Raw genomic sequence first — 17,600 nt, forward strand, 5'->3', positions numbered from 1 at the left:
AATTAAGGAGGACTTTTTTTGATCAACTTTTTTATGCATTTTTATCTTTGGGATTATTAATATGCAAGCTTAAAATGTAATTCATATTAGTATTGTTTGGTGAATGATAATCCTGCTCACTATGATTATTTAATAACACTTTGTGCACTTTATTTCTATATATTTTTACTTTCATTCAATACGGTCCATTTGTTTGAACATTGGGATCACGTGGGAAGTTTGAGTAGTTTAAGAGCGCGGTTCTTCTCTGTTTTCAAAAATTCTTTTATATATAATCTTTTGGGTTATATAACAGAACTGCAGCATTCTCACAGGATTTAAAATTTTCCTGCATTTATAGTTTGTAGCGCGATTTTTTCTTTGTTTTTCTATGTACGTGCTTGTGCCTGTCGGTGCCATTCTGCCGACGTACATTGCCATGCGGCGGTCCTTAAGTGGTTAAAGCAAAACGGTGCATTTTTTTGTTCAATAGACTTCAATGGAGAAGCTGCAGAAAAGCATGTAGTGCATGTTTGCTGCAATTTTGCCAAGATTTGTGTTTTCTTAATCCAGCCAACAGCAAACAGACCAAAAGAAATAGCATAAAAAAGCAAAACGCATAAAAAATACTTAAAAATGCATCAAAAATGCATTATGGTGCGCAATGAGGGCATTGCATTAACGCATTTTTGTCCACGTTATCGCTCTACATGCAAACGCAACAAGAGCACATTGTGGTCAGTTTTTTTGTGCTGGAAACTTATGCAGCGTAACCACGACCAGACTTTTTCGACGGACTTGGTCCGGCGGACGATCCAACGAACTTTGCAAACGAATGGACTTGGCCACACACAATCACTCCAAAAGTCTAACGGATTCGAACGCGATGACGTAGAATAAGTAGTTCATAGCCAGTAGCCAACAGCTGCCCTAGCGTCGGTTTTAGTCCGTCGGACTAGCACACAGACAAATGGATTGTATACTAAAAGCCGAGTCCAGCGGACAAATTTGAAGCCAGTCTTATTTCTAGGTCCTCCGGACTTTTGGGAAGAAAAAGTCCACTGGAGCCCACACACGATCGAATTGTCCGCCGGAGAGTCCGATCATGTGTACGCAGCATAAGCCTGCCCTCAGCCTTGTGCTGACATGCCCTCGTGCACAGCCATTCACTGGGAAGATCAGTGTGCTGCTGTTTCTCCTCCATGAGCTCCTTACGCAACTGAGAACTGATGGAATGTGATCACTAAAAGAAAATGAAAAACAAGGTATTTATTTACTATTTATGTATACACAAATGTTTTGCCTTTCATTTCTATTTTAAACTGAATGGATTGCTTTACAAGCTGAGAGTTCATATATACGTTAATACTGAGCAATTCTTGCTGCTGTAACTCATACATCAGTGCTGTAATATATATATCAACCCTGTGCATGTGACTCAGAGGAAAAACATGAAATACTTATAAACGATATTAAATAATACAAAGATTAAGTAATATAGCAAGTCAAATAGATAAGAAGAACAAAAAAAATACACACCCAGCAGATATCAACTGCAGAGGTTTGGAAAGAGGAAATTCACATAACAAATCACCAGTTCACTTGCAAGTCACAAGTGTTCCCTAGATCCACCAAAGCCATAAGTGTCACTAGAGGTAACTATGAAGACCGCCTTCCTCCACTTTTCACATAAAATCAGAGTAGGACTGAGGACGGAGAGCACTGTAGAGCGGCTCAGTTAACCATTCTCTGATAAGACCTAATGAACCAAAAAAAAAAAAAAAGAGGAAGTGTGTTTCAAGCTTCAACTACATGCAAAGGATAATTATTAAACTCTGTCACTACATTTCACAAACAGCTCTCGTACAGGAGCAACAATGGTGAGTACGACCGATAGTTATTTCTTATATTGCAAATAGCATAAATAGAACTATACAGATCAATAGATAGATAGATAGATAGATAGATAGATAGATAGATAGATAGATAGATAGATAGATAGATAGATAGATATTGACATTCTGACAACAGACATCTAAGAAGTCAATGGGGGTTTATTTACTAAAGACAAATCCACTTTGCATTACAAGTGCAAACTACAAGTGCAAAGTGCACTTGAAATTGCACTGAAAGTGCACTTGGAAGTGTAGTCGCTATAAATCCGAGAGAGACATGCAAGGAAAAAAAAAACAGCATTTTAGCTTGCACATGATTGGATGATAAAATCAGCAGAGCTTCCCCTCATTTCAGATCTACCCCTCAGATTTACAGCGACTGCACTTTCAAGTGCACTTTCAGTGCAATTTCAAGTGCACTTTGCACTTGTAGTTTGTACTTGTAGTGCAAAGTGAATTTACCTTTCGTAAATAAGCCCCAATGGGTTTGATTTACTAAAGGCAAATAGGATATAGACTTTGCTAGTGAAGTTGCACTTTGAGATTTTCTCCAGAGGTTTTAAATTTAATTTGCAAGGAATACCCAATCATATCAAAGAAAATCGAATTTTGGCTTGCACATGATTGGATGATGGAAGGCAACAGATCTGTTCTAGAGAAACTTCCCTTTCAATGTGAACAGCCTATATGCCTTTAGGAAAGTAACCCCAATGACTTGTGCTGTACTGCCTCAAAAAAAGGTTGGAAATTGAAATGGCTAATAATTGTAAATGTTTATGAGAAATAACACTGTGGAATGTTGATCCAATTGTTTTATAAGATTCGTTTTTTACTTGTTGGGCTAAATTGGACCATGGTTTAAATGCCTTTTTCTGAATCGACTGCAGGGTTGGTTGATGTCGTACAAAAGTGTCCTTTTTTCAACATCACTATAGTCTCTGTTTTCTATACCGCATGTTCTTATTAGATAGCAGACAAAGTGTCACGGAGAAAGCAGCTGCACAGTTGAGCTACAGTGCCTATTCTTTTCTGAAGGCTGATGCGACATGAGATCCGACCTGTGAGACACTAAGTTGGATGACATGTGAAATTCAATGTATTCCTATGAGAGTTGTCTTAACTGATACTACACAAGTCTGCATACCTCCCAACTTTTTGAGGTGGGAATGAGGGACACCTATCAGCCAAAGTATGCAGGCATAGGACACACCACTTGCCACGCCCCCTTAAAGGGGAATTGTACAAAAATCAAGATTGGTTAAACTCGCAAGTGCGCCACTACTATTCCTTTATATTGGCTTTTGGAATTTTCAAATGCAGCAATTTAGGAATCAGGTGAAATGTTTAGCGCTGAAAAACACTTTTTGATAGATAAAAAGTGCATTTTATAAACAACTATATAGATCAGACGAAAATGAGGGACAAATGAGGAGGAATGAGGGACAGAGGGACATTGCTCCAAATCAGGGACAGGCCCTCCAAATCAGGGATAGTTGTGAGTAGGAAGAGCTCGGTGTTCGACTCAAACATCGGCCGTTCGTCTGTTCGGCAAATTCAGAACTTTGTGGACCGTTCGCACCAAATTCGTGTAGCACGAACGGCCCACAATGCACTACACCATCGCAGTGCATTGCTGACTCATGATTGGCCAAGCATGCACTGTGACCCCGCATGCTTGGCCAATCACAGCGCCGGCAGCGAGGAGAGCCATAATTGGCCACAGGCAATTATAGCTCAGGGGGTTTAGTACACGCCCCACACTATATAAGGCCACCAGCGCGTGTTCCGGTGTGCAGGGAAAGAGCAAGATAGGAAGGGACAGTGTTCTTTTCTCAGGCATCTGCAGGAGTTAAAGTGGGTGTTGTGTGCCGCCAGCACAGTATACACCTATATCTACCCTTTTTTGCTGGTGTTCTCTAATACAGGCATCTGCAGGAGTTAGTGGGTGTTGTGTGCCTCCAGCACAGTATACACCTGTATCTACCCTTTTATGCTGGTGTTCTCTAATACAGGCATCTGCAGGAGTTAGTGGGTGCTGTGTGCCTCCAGCACAGTATACACCCGCATCTACACTTTTATGCTGGTGTTCTCTAATACAGGCATCTGCAGGAGTTAGTGGATGTTGTGTGCCTCCAGCACAGCACAGTATACACCTGTATCTACCCTTTATTGCTGGTGTTCTATAATACAGGCATCTGCAGGAGTTAAAGTGGGTGTTGTGTGCCTCCAGCACAGTATACACCTGAAGATATCCCTTATTGCTGGTGTTGTCTGTTGCATATCTTGTATATTAGCCTTTAAAATTAGCACTTTTGATTTTGAACGTTCGAGTCCCATAGACTTTAATAGGGTTCTAAAGTTCGTACAAATTTTTGGTCCGTTCAAAGGTTCTGGTGTGAATCGAACCGGGGGTGGGGGTGTTCGGCTCATCCCTAGTTGTGAGCTATGAGTCTGTCTAACTTTAGAAAAGGTTTCTGCACTACTTTGGTCTGACTTTGATAGAACTATATTGCCACAGAATGTAAAAAGTTACATTAAAGTCATATCAAAGTCGGACTCCAAAGTTGCACTGAAAGTCACACAACTTTGGAGTTGGCCTAGTGTGAACCGAGCTGAAGATGCAAATTGTCAGACTAGTATACTGGTAACCTGGGTTGAGTAAAGTCTGAGTAGCTGACTTAGAACGGGACGCATGTATGTGAGTCCAGGTAAAGTCAGACATCCTTATTTGCATGCTTGTTGCAGCTAAGAGACAAGGTAAACAAGACAGTCAGGATACTAAAATATGCAGAATGAGAAGGGACAATGGCAGTTTCTCTCTGGAAAAGTTTCCTTAAACCTTTTTGTCGCCACCACGGTTGGGGGGGTTTTACACACGCTCCCGACAGATACAACCACTGGGAGTGTGTGTAAATCTAACAAGACGACTGTCAGCTGTCAGGTGGAAGTAAATCAATCACTTCTACACACCTACACACCTTCGTTACTGCCAGCCACTCTCCCCTCCAGGGGAAGATCAGAAAACGTTAATTTGCTGATAGATATCCCTTTCCTGTTACTGACGCAATGCGTAAAACATCTTTTGGACCTCTGGTGTCTCATTAAAGAGAACCTGTCAACACGATTGCATCACAATAGAGGACCTTTTGTCTTTTTTTTCGAATTTTTTTTTTTTAAATGTAAGTTACACTCAAGTACTTAAAATCCCCCTTCCAAAATCTTTTCAGGTCCCTCCATTCCCACATACATACATGTAAAAATGCAAATGCATGAAACGCACGAAAACGCTTTCATATCACTATGCACACTGGAGTGGGATCCAACATTCTCCAATGTTCACAGTTAACTAAATGTATGACCCGAAGGAGCTTTAAATCATCTTCTATGGAAAATATAGGGTACTGAGGTTTGTCACTGATTCAGGGGAGCAAGTTTAATGCCTCATCTTTTATACTTTACTACAAAATGGCTAATTTCTTTGTTGTGCTTAAAAATGTGATTAAAAATTTAAATTGATTTAATGTTTTTATTTAATTAAAAATACCAATATTCTATTCTCTAGGGCAGGGGGTAGGGAACCTTTTTGGCTGAGAGAGCCATGAACGCCACATATTTTAAAATGTAATTCCGTGAGAGCCATGCTATATGTTTAAAACTAAATACAAGTAAATGTCTGCATTTTATGTAAGACCAACACTTTAAAAGTACAATAAGTCCCTGTATTAAACAATCAGGTGCTCTTCATTAACCACTTGCCGACCGCCGCACGACGATATACGTAGACAGAATGGCACGGGCAGGCATATGGGCGTATATATACGTCCCTGCCTTCCCCCGGGTGGGGGGCCCGATCGGGCCCCCCCCGGTGCCTGCGGCGGTCGGTATTCGTTCGGGAGCGATCCGGGATGAGGGGGCGGCCATTCATTCATGGCCACCCCCTCGCGATCGCTCCCGACGAATGGAAATGCTCCGTGACATCACTTCCTCTCCTGTAATGTAAACACAGGCAGAGGAAGTGATGTAATCTCTCCTCGGTGTCGGTATTTTTCGTTCCGGCACCGAGGAGAGAGGATCGGTGAGTTGCACCAACACGACACTACACAGTAGAACATGCCAGGCACACTCACACCCCCCCTTCACCCCCCGATCACCCCCCCAATTACCCCTGCCCCCCCCAGTCACAGTGACACCAATTGCATTTTTTTTTTGCATTGGTGTCATTTGTGACTGTAATAACTGTTAGGGCAGTTAGGGTCAGCCCCCTTTAGTTCTAAGGTACCCCCCTAACCCCCCCAATAAAGGTTTAACCCCGTGATCAACCCCCGTCGCCAGTGTCTTTAAGGCTGGGTTCACATTGCAGCGGTTTATGAGAACGGATGTGATTCGCACCGCACTGCAGTGCAAATCACATCCGATCTCTGTGCGATTCGAGTTCAGCCATACAGATAGTATGGCTGAATTTGCGTCGCACCCGCCGCACCCGCCGCAAATTCGCACGGGACCCTTTTTTTGGTCCGCAGCAGAATCGGATCGCATGGGTGTTCACACCATGCGATCCGAGTTTGCAGATCGCACTGCGATATGCGAACTGATCTGGGGGTGTCATTAACATTTCACTGACACTCCCAGCAGTTCGCATAGGGCAGTGTGAACTGCCGCTGGGAGGCATGCGATGCGGGAACCCGCCGCGGATTCGTGGCGTTCCTGCATCGCTCCAGTGTGAACCCAGCCTAATAAGCGATCATTTTTCTGATCGCTGTATTAGTGTCACAGGTGACGCTAGTTAGGCAGGTAGGTATTTAGGTTCGCCGCAGCTTTTTATAGTGCCAGGGACCCCCATATACTACCGCATAAAGCCCCCTGATTGCCCCCTAGTTAACCCTTTCACCAGTGATCACCATATAACTGTTACAGGTGACGCTGGTTGGTTAGTTATTTTTTTATAGTTTCAGGGCACCCGCCATTTATTACCTAATAAAGGTTTAACTCCCTGATCACCCGGCGGGTGTCATTTGTGACTGTAATAACTGTTAGGGCAGTTAGGGTTAGCCCCCTTTAGTTCTAAGGTACCCCCCCAATAAAGGTTTAACCCCGTGATCACCCCCCGTCGCCAGTGTCACTAAGGCTGGGTTCACATTGCAGCGGTTTATGAGAACGGATGTGATTCGCACCGCACTGCAGTGCGAATCACATCCGATCTCTGTGCGATTCGAGTTCAGCCATACAGATAGTATGGCTGAATTCGCGTCGCACCCGCCGCACCCGCCACAAACTCGCACGGGACCCTTTTTTTGGTCCGCAGCAGAATCGGATCGCATGGGTGTTCACACCATGCGATCCGAGTTTGCAGATCGCACTGCGATATGCAAACTGATCTGGGGGTGTCATTAACATTTCACTGACACTCCCAGCAGTTCGCATAGGGCAGTGTGAACTGCCGCCAGGAGGCATGCGATGCGGGAACCCGCCGCGGATTCGTGGCGTTCCCGCATCGCTCCAGTGTGAACCCAGCCTAATAAGCGATCGTTTTTCTGATCGCTGTATTAGTGTCACAGGTGACGCTAGTTAGGCAGGTAGGTATTTAGGTTCGCCGCAGCTTTTTATAGCGCCAGGGACCCCCATATACTACCGCATAAAGTCCCCTGATTGCCCCCTAGTTAACCCTTTCACCAGTGATCACCATATAACTGTTACAGGTGACGCTGGTTGGTTAGTTATTTTTTTATAGTTTCAGGGCACCCGCCATTTATTACCTAATAAAGGTTTAACCCCCTGATCACCCGGCGGGTGATATAAGTTTGAGGGTCAGATAAGGTCTGCGTCGCCCCAGGCAGCGTCAGGTTAGTGCCAGTACCGCTAACACCCATGCACAAAGCATACACCTCCCTTAGTAATATAGTATCTGATCAGATCTATATTAGCGTCGCCAGCAGTTTAGGTTTCCCAAAACGCATTGTTAGCGGGATCAGCCCAGATACCTGCTAGCACCTGCATTTAGCCCCTCCGCCAAGCCCAGACCAGCCCACCCAAGTGCAGTATCGATCGATCACTGTCACTTACAAAACACAACACGCATAACTGCAGTGTTCGCAGAGTCAGGCCTGATCCCTGCGATCGCTAACAGTTTTTCTTGTAGCGTTTTGATACAGTCGCTGACCGCCTAGGTGCTTTTTTACCTGTGAGTCTCACTAGTGTACCCCTAAATTTAGGGGTGTCTACTTTCCAAAATGGGGTCATTTGGGGGGGGGGGGTTGTGCCATCTTGGCATTTTATGGCCTTCAAAACTGTAATAGGTAGTGAGGAGTGAAGTCAAAAATTTACGCCCTTAGAAAGCCTGAAGGCGGTGCTTGGTTTTCGGGGCCCCGTACGCGGCTAGGCTCCCAAAAAGTCCCACATATGTGGTATCCCTGTACTCAGGAGAAGCAGCAGAACTTATTTTGGGGTGTCATTTCACATATGCCCATAGCATGTGTGAGCAATATATCATTTAGTGACAACTTTGTGAAAAAAAAATAAAAGTTTGTAATTTTCCCGCAACTTGTGCCAAATATAAAATATTACATGGACTCAACATGCCTCTCAGCAAATAGCTTGGGGTGTCTACTTTCTAAAATGGGGTCATTTGTGGGGGTTTTGTGCCACCTTGGCATTTTATGGCCTTCAAAACTGTAATAGGTAGTGAGGAGTGAAGTCAAATATTTACGCCCTTAGAAAACCTGAAGGCGGTTCTTGGCTTTCGGGGCCCCGTACGCAGCTAGGCTCCCAAAAAATCCCACACATGTGGTATCTCCGTACTCAGGAGAAGCAGCAGAATTTATTTTGGGGTGTGATTTCACATATGCCCATGGCATGTGTGAGCAATATATCATTTAGTGACAACTTTGTGAAAAAAAAATTAAAAAAAATTAAAGTTTGTAATATTCCTGCAACTTGTGGCAAAATATAAAATATTCCATGGACTCAACATGCCTCTCAGCAAATAGCTTGGGGTGTCTACTTTCTAAAATGGGGTCATTTGTGGGGGTTTTGTGCCATCTTGGCATTTTATGGCCTTCAAAACTGTAATAGGTAGTGAGAAGTGAAATCAAAAATTTACGCCCTTAGAAAGCCTGAAGGCGGTGCTTGGATTTCGGGGCCCCGTACGCGGCTAGGCTCCCAAAAAGTCCCACATATGTGGTATCCCCGTACTCAGGAGAAGCAGCAGAATTTATTTTGGGGTGTCATTTCACATATGCCCATAGCATGTGTGAGCAATATATAATTTAGTGACAACTTTGTGAAAAAATAAAAATAAAAATAAAAGTTTGTAATTTTCCCGCAACTTGTGGCAAAATATAAAATATTCCATGGACTCAACATGCCTCTCAGCAAATAGCTTGGGGTGTCTACTTTCTAAAATGGGGTCATTTGGGGGGGTTTTGTGCCATCTTGGCATTTTATGGCCTTCAAAACTGTAATAGGTAGTGAGAAGTGAAATCAAAAATTTACGCCCTTAGAAAGCCTGAAGGCGGTGCTTGGTTTTCGGGGCCCCGTACGCGGCTAGGCTCCCAAAAAGTCCCACATATGTGGTATCCCCGTACTCAGGAGAAGCAGCAGAACTTATTTTGGGGTGTCATTTCACATATGCCCATAGCATGTGTGAGCAATATATCATTTAGTGACAACTTTGTGTAAAAAAAAAAAAAATTGTCATTATTCAATCGCTTGAGGCAAAAAAATAAAATATTCAATGGGCTCAACATGCCTCTTATCAATTTCCTTAGGGGGTCTACTTTCCAAAATGGGGTCATTTGGGGGGGGTTTTGTACTGCCCTGCCATTTTAGCACCTCAAGAAATGAGATAGGCAGTCGTAAACTAAAAGCTGCGTAAATTCCAGAAAACGTACCTTAGATTGTAGATGTGACAACTTTTGCGCAAACCAATAAATATACAGTTATTGACTTTTATTTGACCAAAGACATGTGGCTGAATACATTTTGGCCTAAATGTATGACTAAAATTGAGTTTATTGGATTTTTCTAATAACAAAAAGTAGAAAATATCATTTTTTTCAAAATTTGCGGTCTTTTTACGTTTTTATCGCAAAAAATAAAAATCGCAGAGGCAATCAAATACCATCAAAAGAAAGCTCTATTTGTGGGAAGAAAAGGACGCAAATTTTGTTTGGGTACAACATTGCATGACCGCGCAATTACCAGTTAAAGCAGCGCAGTGCCAAATTGTAAAAAGACCTCTGGTCATTGACCAGCAAAATGGTCCGGTCTGAAAGTGGTTAAAGTGGGAGAAAACCCGCTGCCATTTTTGTTTCTGACATGCAAGGGAAAAGTCATAATGAGCTAGTATGCACCGCATACTAGCTCATTATGAAATACTTACCTTAGAATGAGACCCCGACATCTGGCCCGATCCACGGCGAGAGAGCTGACATTTTCCCTCTTCGCGTCTTCCGGGTATCGAGGCTCCGGCGCTGTGAGTGGCTGGAGTCGCGATATCGTCAATCTCACGCATGCGTGCGGGAGATTTCTTTCCGGCAAGGTCCGGCGCCTGCCGGACTTTCAGCCGAGAATCCCCTGTGCGCAAGCGCCGCTGCAGTCAGCGGCACATTGCGAGGGGAATATCTCCTAAACCGTACAGGTTTAGGAGATTTTTTTTTACCTACAGGTAAGCCTTATTATAGGCTTACCCGTAGGTTAACCACTTTCAGACCGGACCAATTTGCTGGTCAAAGACCAGACCACTTTTTGCGATTCGGCACTGCGTCGCTTTAACTGACAATTGCGCGGTCGTGCGACGTGGCTCCCAAACAAAATTAACGTCCTTTTTTTCCCACAAATAGAGCTTTCTTTTGGTGGTATTTGATCACCCCTGCGGTTTTTATTTTTTGCGCTATAAACAAAAATAGAGCGATAATTTTGAAAAAAACGCATTATTTTTTACTTTTTGTAATAATAAATATCCCCCAAAAATATATAAAAAAACATTTTTTTCCCTCAGTTTAGGCCGATATGTATTCTTCTACATATTTTTGGTAAAAAAAATCGCAATAAGCGATTATTGATTGGTTTGCGCAAAAGTTATAGCGTTTACAAAATAGGGATAGTTTTATAGCATTTTTATTAATAATTTTTTATTATTTTTTTTTTACTAGTAATGGCGGCGATCTGTGATTTTTATTGTGACTGCGACATTGTGGGGGACCCATCGGACATTTTTGACACATTTTTGGGACCATTGTCATTTATACAGTAATCACTGCTATATAAATGCAGTGATTCCTGTGTAAATGACACTGGCAGTGAAAGGGTTAACCAGTGGGTGGCAGTGTAGGGGTTAAGTGTTCCTAGGGGTGTGTTACTAACTGTGGGGGGGTTGGGCTGTCATTTAGTGTACACTGATCTCTGCTCCAATCACATGGAGCAGAGATCAGCGTCACTAGTTGCTAGGCAGAATGGAAAAATGTTGTTTATACAGCATTTCCTCCATTCGGCCGCTCCGTGAGACGATCGCGGGGATGCCCGCGGCGATCGAGTCCGTGGGTCCCGCGACCGGACTCACGGGGGTCCCGACCAGCGCGGGAGCGCGCCGCCGGCGACGCGCTCCCGATGGCACGGCGGCAACGAATATTGGACGTACATGTACGCCAATATGCCTGCCTGTGCCATTCTGTCGACGTACATCGTCGTGCGCTGGTCGGGAAGTGGTTAAACTTACAAAGACGACTGTACAACCGCTTTAAGGGATAAATCACAGAACAAACAAATACGGCAAAGTTGCCGAACATGACATGACCTCTGAATTCTTTTTAATAACGTTGTTATACTGTTGCTAACCAATGATGTATACAGGCATTCCCCACTTTTAAGTACACAATGGGGTTTAGTTACTAAACCTGGAAAGTGCAAAATCAGGCTCACTTCTGCATAGAAACCAATGAGCTTCTAACCCCAGCTTGATCAATTAAGCTTTGGTAATAAAACTTTGAAGCTCATTAGTTTCTATGCAGAAGTGAGCCTGATTTTGCACTTTCCAGCTTTAGTAAATAAACCCCATTAAACCCCATGCCTCTAAAGTACTTCTTACCATTAATGCGACTTCTGGTGCTGGTTTTGCTGATGGCTTTATAGTCTGGTTGATACGTGGTGAGGTTAAGCTTCATGCAGGCGTTGAGACTTCCATCCATTAAACATGGATTGTAATTTCAATTAAATATATATATTATATTATGTAATGTCCACATCTCCCCCCACTGTAATGTCCACATCTCCCCCACTGTAATATCCACATCTCCCCCCACTGTAATGTCCACATATCCCCCCACTGTAATATCCACATCTCTCCACTGTAATATCCACATTTCCCCCACTGTAATATCCACATCTCCTCACTGTAATATCCACATTTCCCCCACTGTAATATCCACAACTCCCCACATCTCCACCCACTGTAATATCCCCATCTCCCCTACAATTGTCTGCTTGCTTACCACTACACAAGCAGGCAGATCCACGAGCAGTTGAGGCGGGTGATGATGACATCAGCATGTTGCTCACCTAGGCCACTGCCGTGTGTACCAAGATGGCCGATGTCGCGGCCCTTCCTATGGGCTCAATCTGCGGATCGGCATACCATGCGATCCAAGCATTGAGAGGCGAGAGACAGATGCGGCCATCAAAACAGCGACATCTGGCTTGCGAGCTATAGGTTCCCGACCAATGTTCTAGGGTGTCTGCTTTTAAAGAATACATAATATTTGTAGGTTTTATGTAATCTTCAAGCCTAAAATGTTTTTTTGTGAACAAAAAAAATGCAAAAATGGCTCTTGCAGCAAAAATGATCAAGCAAATTTGCTACATGTCCCAGAAGGCTACAGACAAAAGGGGGGGGGGGGCACTTCCAATCAGATCGTCTAGGCCAGATATGTCCAAAGTCCGGCCCACGGGCCAATTTCGGTCAGCGGTCTGGTTTTGAACAGCCCGCCTGGTAATTAACATGCATATTTTTTGTGGCCCCCAACGATCTCCCAGCGCCGGGGCCACAAAAGATATATAGGCTGGCTGCCTCGGAGGGAGGAGGTGGGACAAGTGCTGTGCACACAGGATTAGTATTTCCTGTTTACACGGCAGTCTCTGTAATAGGAAGTCCCGTCACCGGCGCTGCCATTGGACGACTGTTCTGTCCATCAAAGGAGGTGGGACTTTCTCTTAAAGAGGCCGCTGTGCAAACAGGAGATTCTCCTGTAAGATATCTTTGGCGCTCATCCTGCCCCCTCCATGTCCCCTCCTGGCTACACTGATGGTAATGGTGAGCTAATTCCTAGCAATGGTGGCTGTATTCCTGGCAATAGTGGGTGCATTCCTGGCAATGGTGGGTGCATTCCTGGAAGTGGTGAGTGCATTCCTGGCAATGGTAGCTGCATTTCTGGCAATGGTGGCTGCACTCCTGGCAATGGTGAGTGCACTCCTGCCAATGGTGAGTGCATTCCTAGCAATGGTGGCTGCATTCCTGGCAATGGTGAGTGCATTCCTGGCAATGGTGAGTGCATTCCTGGCAATGGTGTGTGCTGCATTCCTAGCAATGGTGCGCGCTGCATTCCTAGCAATGGTGGGCACTGCATTCCTGGCAATTGTGGGTCTGCAGATGGGCACTGACCCTTATTTTGCTTCACAGTTCTTTATTTAAAATTTTTAGTTTTTTTCCTGAAACTTCCCTCTTAAAGTGAAGGTGCGTGCTATACGCCAATAAATACCATATATACACATAATACACCAGAGTTCATCTCTTCACCACACACAGCCACAAAGGCAAAATAATTCTTGTTGGGCAGTGTATTAGCGCTTGAATGAGCACACTTAGACCGAATTTTAATGGTTCAAAGAATGTCAGGCAAAATGGTTGGCCCTCGCGCATGTTCACTTCATCAAATCTGACCCTCTTTGAAAAGCCAAATGTAGTGGGGGGGGGGGGGGGGGGGGGTTTGAGGACATAAAGCGTAATTTTCCTCTTTATGGTGAAGTTCTGCTTTAAGCCCCTCCATGTGAAGATACACTATATTGCCAAAAGTATTGGGACACCAGATTTTACACACACGTTAACTTTAGTGGCATCCCTGTCTTAGTTAGTAGGACTCAATATTGAGTTGGCTCACCCTTTGCAGCTATAACAGCTTCAACTTTTCTGGGAAGGCTGTCTACAAGTTTAGCAGTGTGTCTATGGGAATCTTTGACTATTCTTCCAGAAATGCCTTTGTGAGGTCAGGCATTGATGTTGGAGAGAAGGCCCGGATCGCAGTCTGCACTCTAATTCATCCAAAAGGGTGTTCTATTGGGTTGAAGTCTATTGGTCTATACAGACCAGTCAAGTGCGCAGTCATGTTGGAACAGGAAGTGGCTAACCCCAAACTGTTTCCACAAAGTTGGGAGCATTAAATTGTCCAAAATGCCTTGGTATCCTGGCGACTTAAGAGTTCCCGTCACTGGAACTAAGGTGCTAAGCCCAGCCCCTGAAAATCAACCTTACACCATAATCCCTCCTCCACCAAATGATTTGGACAAGTGCACAAAGCAAGATCCATAAAGACATGGTTGAATCAGTTTGGCCTGAACAGAGTCCTGACCACAACCCGATAGAACACCTCTGGGATGAATTAAAGTGGAGACTGCGGGCTAGGCCTTCTCATCTGCCTGACCTCACAAAAGCACTTTTGGTGGAATGGTCAAACATTCCCATAGACACATTCCTAAACCTTGTGAACAGCCTTCCCAGAAGAGTTGAAGCTGTTAAAGCTACAAAGAATGGGCCAACTCAATATTGAACCCTATGGACTAAGACTGAGATGCCATTAATCTCTTGGATGCCGAGCGCACGCAAATATGCTGCCTCTCAGCGGCCGGGCCTTGGCGCCGAGCGGCCACATACTTGCGTCCCATAGCACTGACAGTGCTGTGCCGAGAGTGCGTGCCTTGTGCACTCCCGAACACAGGGACCCGCGGTTCATGGAATGTTCCCGATTTACGTTTGTGATTGGGACTTTTCTGATCATGTGACCGCCGTGACAACCAGTCACGGCAGTCATGTGGCCATAAGCCCCGCCCCACCTCCTGGCATAGCAAAACCCTTAAAGGGCCTACGGCAGCTGGTGCCAAGTGGTTAAAGTTCATGTGTTCAGTATTGGTACACCTGCGTGTAAACGCAGGTGTACCAATACTTTTGATAATATAGTGTAGGTGTTTTTTGTCCTTACCCCACGACCTGCATTATGCATATTTCAAGTTTGGAAACAGTGATGGTAAGGAATGACTCACAGTGCAACGCAAGGCAACTCCCAATAAAGATACCAATCTGCCTCTGGCAGTACCTAGTCTTCATTCATCATCATAACTCTACATGTAAATAACAGTGACAGGTGTATTGTAAGAAAATATATTGTTTCCTCTATCCTTTATGGCTGAACCAAAAAACATCATGACTTCTGTACTAGCTAGAAGAGGGTGTCGTGCTCTCAACTTTTTTATGTTGTGTTGAGGCCATTTGACTTTCACAATGTTTACATGTTGCTATGGTGGCACATTACATGGATTAAACATTTGCTTGTTTTATTGTGTTTCTTGCCAGTCTGGCTGTCACATAACAGTATATAGGTGTAATCTTACTCCAGTAGAGGTTTAAAGCGGAACTAAACCCACCAATTTAACAGTTTCAGAAAACAGTTACATTCTTGGAATGCCAGGATTCAGGAATGATAACTGTCACATTTGCTGGTGCTCTCAACCAAACTGTCAAACCATCAAATGGCTGGTGTGATACCAGCTCATATGTGCAGCACCATGGCATTTTCAGATCAAACAGAGTTTAATGCCACTTACACACAATCAAAATTTCAGCCAGCAAAAGACCGATGAGAGCTTTTCATCGGAAAATGCGACCGTGTGTATGCTCCATCGGAATTTAGCTGGTAAAATTCCCGCCAGCAAAAATTTGAGAGCATGTTCTCAATTTTCCAGACGGAAAAACTTTCAATTGGAAATTCCAATCGTGTGTATGCAATTGCGACATGCAAAAACTCACGCATGCTCAGATTCACCTACGAGACGGAAGCTATTGGCTACTGGCTATTGAACTTCCTTTTTCTAGTCCCGTCCTACGTGTTGTACAGCACCGCATTCTTGACGGTCGGAATTTGGTGTGACCGTGTGTAGGCAAGACAGCTTGAGCAAAATCCCATCGGAATTCCGTCAGGAAAACCATCAGACCTTTTTACGACCATAATTCCGATCATCTGTACTTGGCATAAGATATTCACTTCCTCGGCTGAAAAGATAGGAGGGTTTAATTCGGCCTTAATAGTAGAAGAATTTTGTTTGATATTTTTTGTTCTAAGAACATTGTAAGAACATTTATTTTTTCTTTTCTTGAACATACAAATTTCTAACAGTTATACGGTTTTGTTTGGTAAAGTACATTTATTCCATAATCGAATGTTAAAAGCAAACAAGATCTTGAACTATTTTAGAACAAATTAACATTTTGTATATATTTTCCTATAAATTTGTCTGCAAATATTTCGTTGAAAATTCTACTTCTACCATTTTTAAGCCAGCCATACATGGATTGAAATTTGGCTAGTTCATCAGGGATCGGGCAAATTTCAATCCATGCCTGGGCAGGTTGGTTGTACACAAGTGAATCTATCAATCAACTTGGGTACAACCAGCCTGTCTGGTTTTTCCCAAACCATCAGTGCAACTGGCTATAGCCAACATAGTACAAAATTTGCCACGCTAACATGAAATGGTGATAAATGTAATAAATTAGAAAGTCAAATAAAATCTTCAAAAGAAACAAGAAAAAAGTCCCATAAGTGATAACAGTCCAATAATGAATCTTTGTATTCTCTTCAAAAGATAATAAAGCTCCAGTGCTCAACATAAGTTCAATTTACACCATTGATGTGACCTGAGACACCCAGGTGAACCCCCACTATGTGATAAAGTGGCTTCTTAAGAGAACATGGACTCTAAATTAAAAGAGTCATAAGCACAATATGAAAAGATCTCCCTTATATTGGAAATCCTCTTTCTTACTTTTCAATGGGGACTCTCTCATGAGAGATGGTAGGTAGTTACCCCAGCATGTCACGCATGGAAATACATCAAAATGTTCCCATAGTGTAAAACTTGTAAAACTGTACATGAAATATATTAAAAATGAAAGTACCAATGAAATTGTAAAAAATAAGTATATATGCAGCAAATACCGGTCCCAGGAGTCAAGCCGGCAGCCTCCTGGAATTGGCGGGCATGGCGAGGTCACGAGCGTAAACTCCGCCCCACACGTTTAATCAGAATTGACGTAATCGGTGAGAACTGGCTATAGCTAGCAACATTGATCATTGTATTCTGATAGTCAGGACGTTTTCCTGCTGTCAAAATACAATACCATAGTGGGAAGGATTCACCTATTCACATTGAATGTGTGGATGAGGGTATTTGATTATTTTGTTTTTTGTTCAACCCACTGGTTGAAAAAAAGATAAATGTATGGGCTGCCATAGTTTATCAGTACCAATTTACTGTACTACTACCAGGTGTATCACCAGCTTCTACCACCATCTAGCCATACACTAGTGGATTTTCATATGAACATTCTCAGTTCATATAACAAATGTCATTAGTTCGAATGTCAAAGTTCTTCCAAATCTTCTTTGCTTTTTAACCTGTTCGCTTCTA

General features: G+C 43.4%; 1 protein-coding gene across 2 annotated transcripts in view; it reads left to right on the plus strand.

Moving 5' to 3' along the window:
- The first annotated feature begins 1,703 nt into the window (after positions 1 to 1,703).
- Positions 1,704 to 17,600, plus strand: part of FYB1 (FYN binding protein 1) — a 301,988-nt gene continuing 286,091 nt past the window's right edge. For both annotated transcript variants that reach the window (XM_077462820.1, XM_077462822.1), the window contains exon 1: positions 1,704 to 1,859. In XM_077462820.1, coding sequence (XP_077318946.1) covers positions 1,857 to 1,859 — 3 coding nt within the window. In that variant the 5' untranslated portion in view covers positions 1,704 to 1,856. The remainder of the gene's footprint in view (positions 1,860 to 17,600) is intronic.

The sequence above is a fragment of the Lithobates pipiens genome, unplaced genomic scaffold (assembly GCF_037356315.1).
Source record: "Lithobates pipiens isolate NorthernLeopardFrog02 unplaced genomic scaffold, aLitPip1_a1.2 Scaffold_3, whole genome shotgun sequence".
In the NCBI taxonomy this organism is placed as follows: domain Eukaryota; kingdom Metazoa; phylum Chordata; class Amphibia; order Anura; family Ranidae; genus Lithobates; species Lithobates pipiens.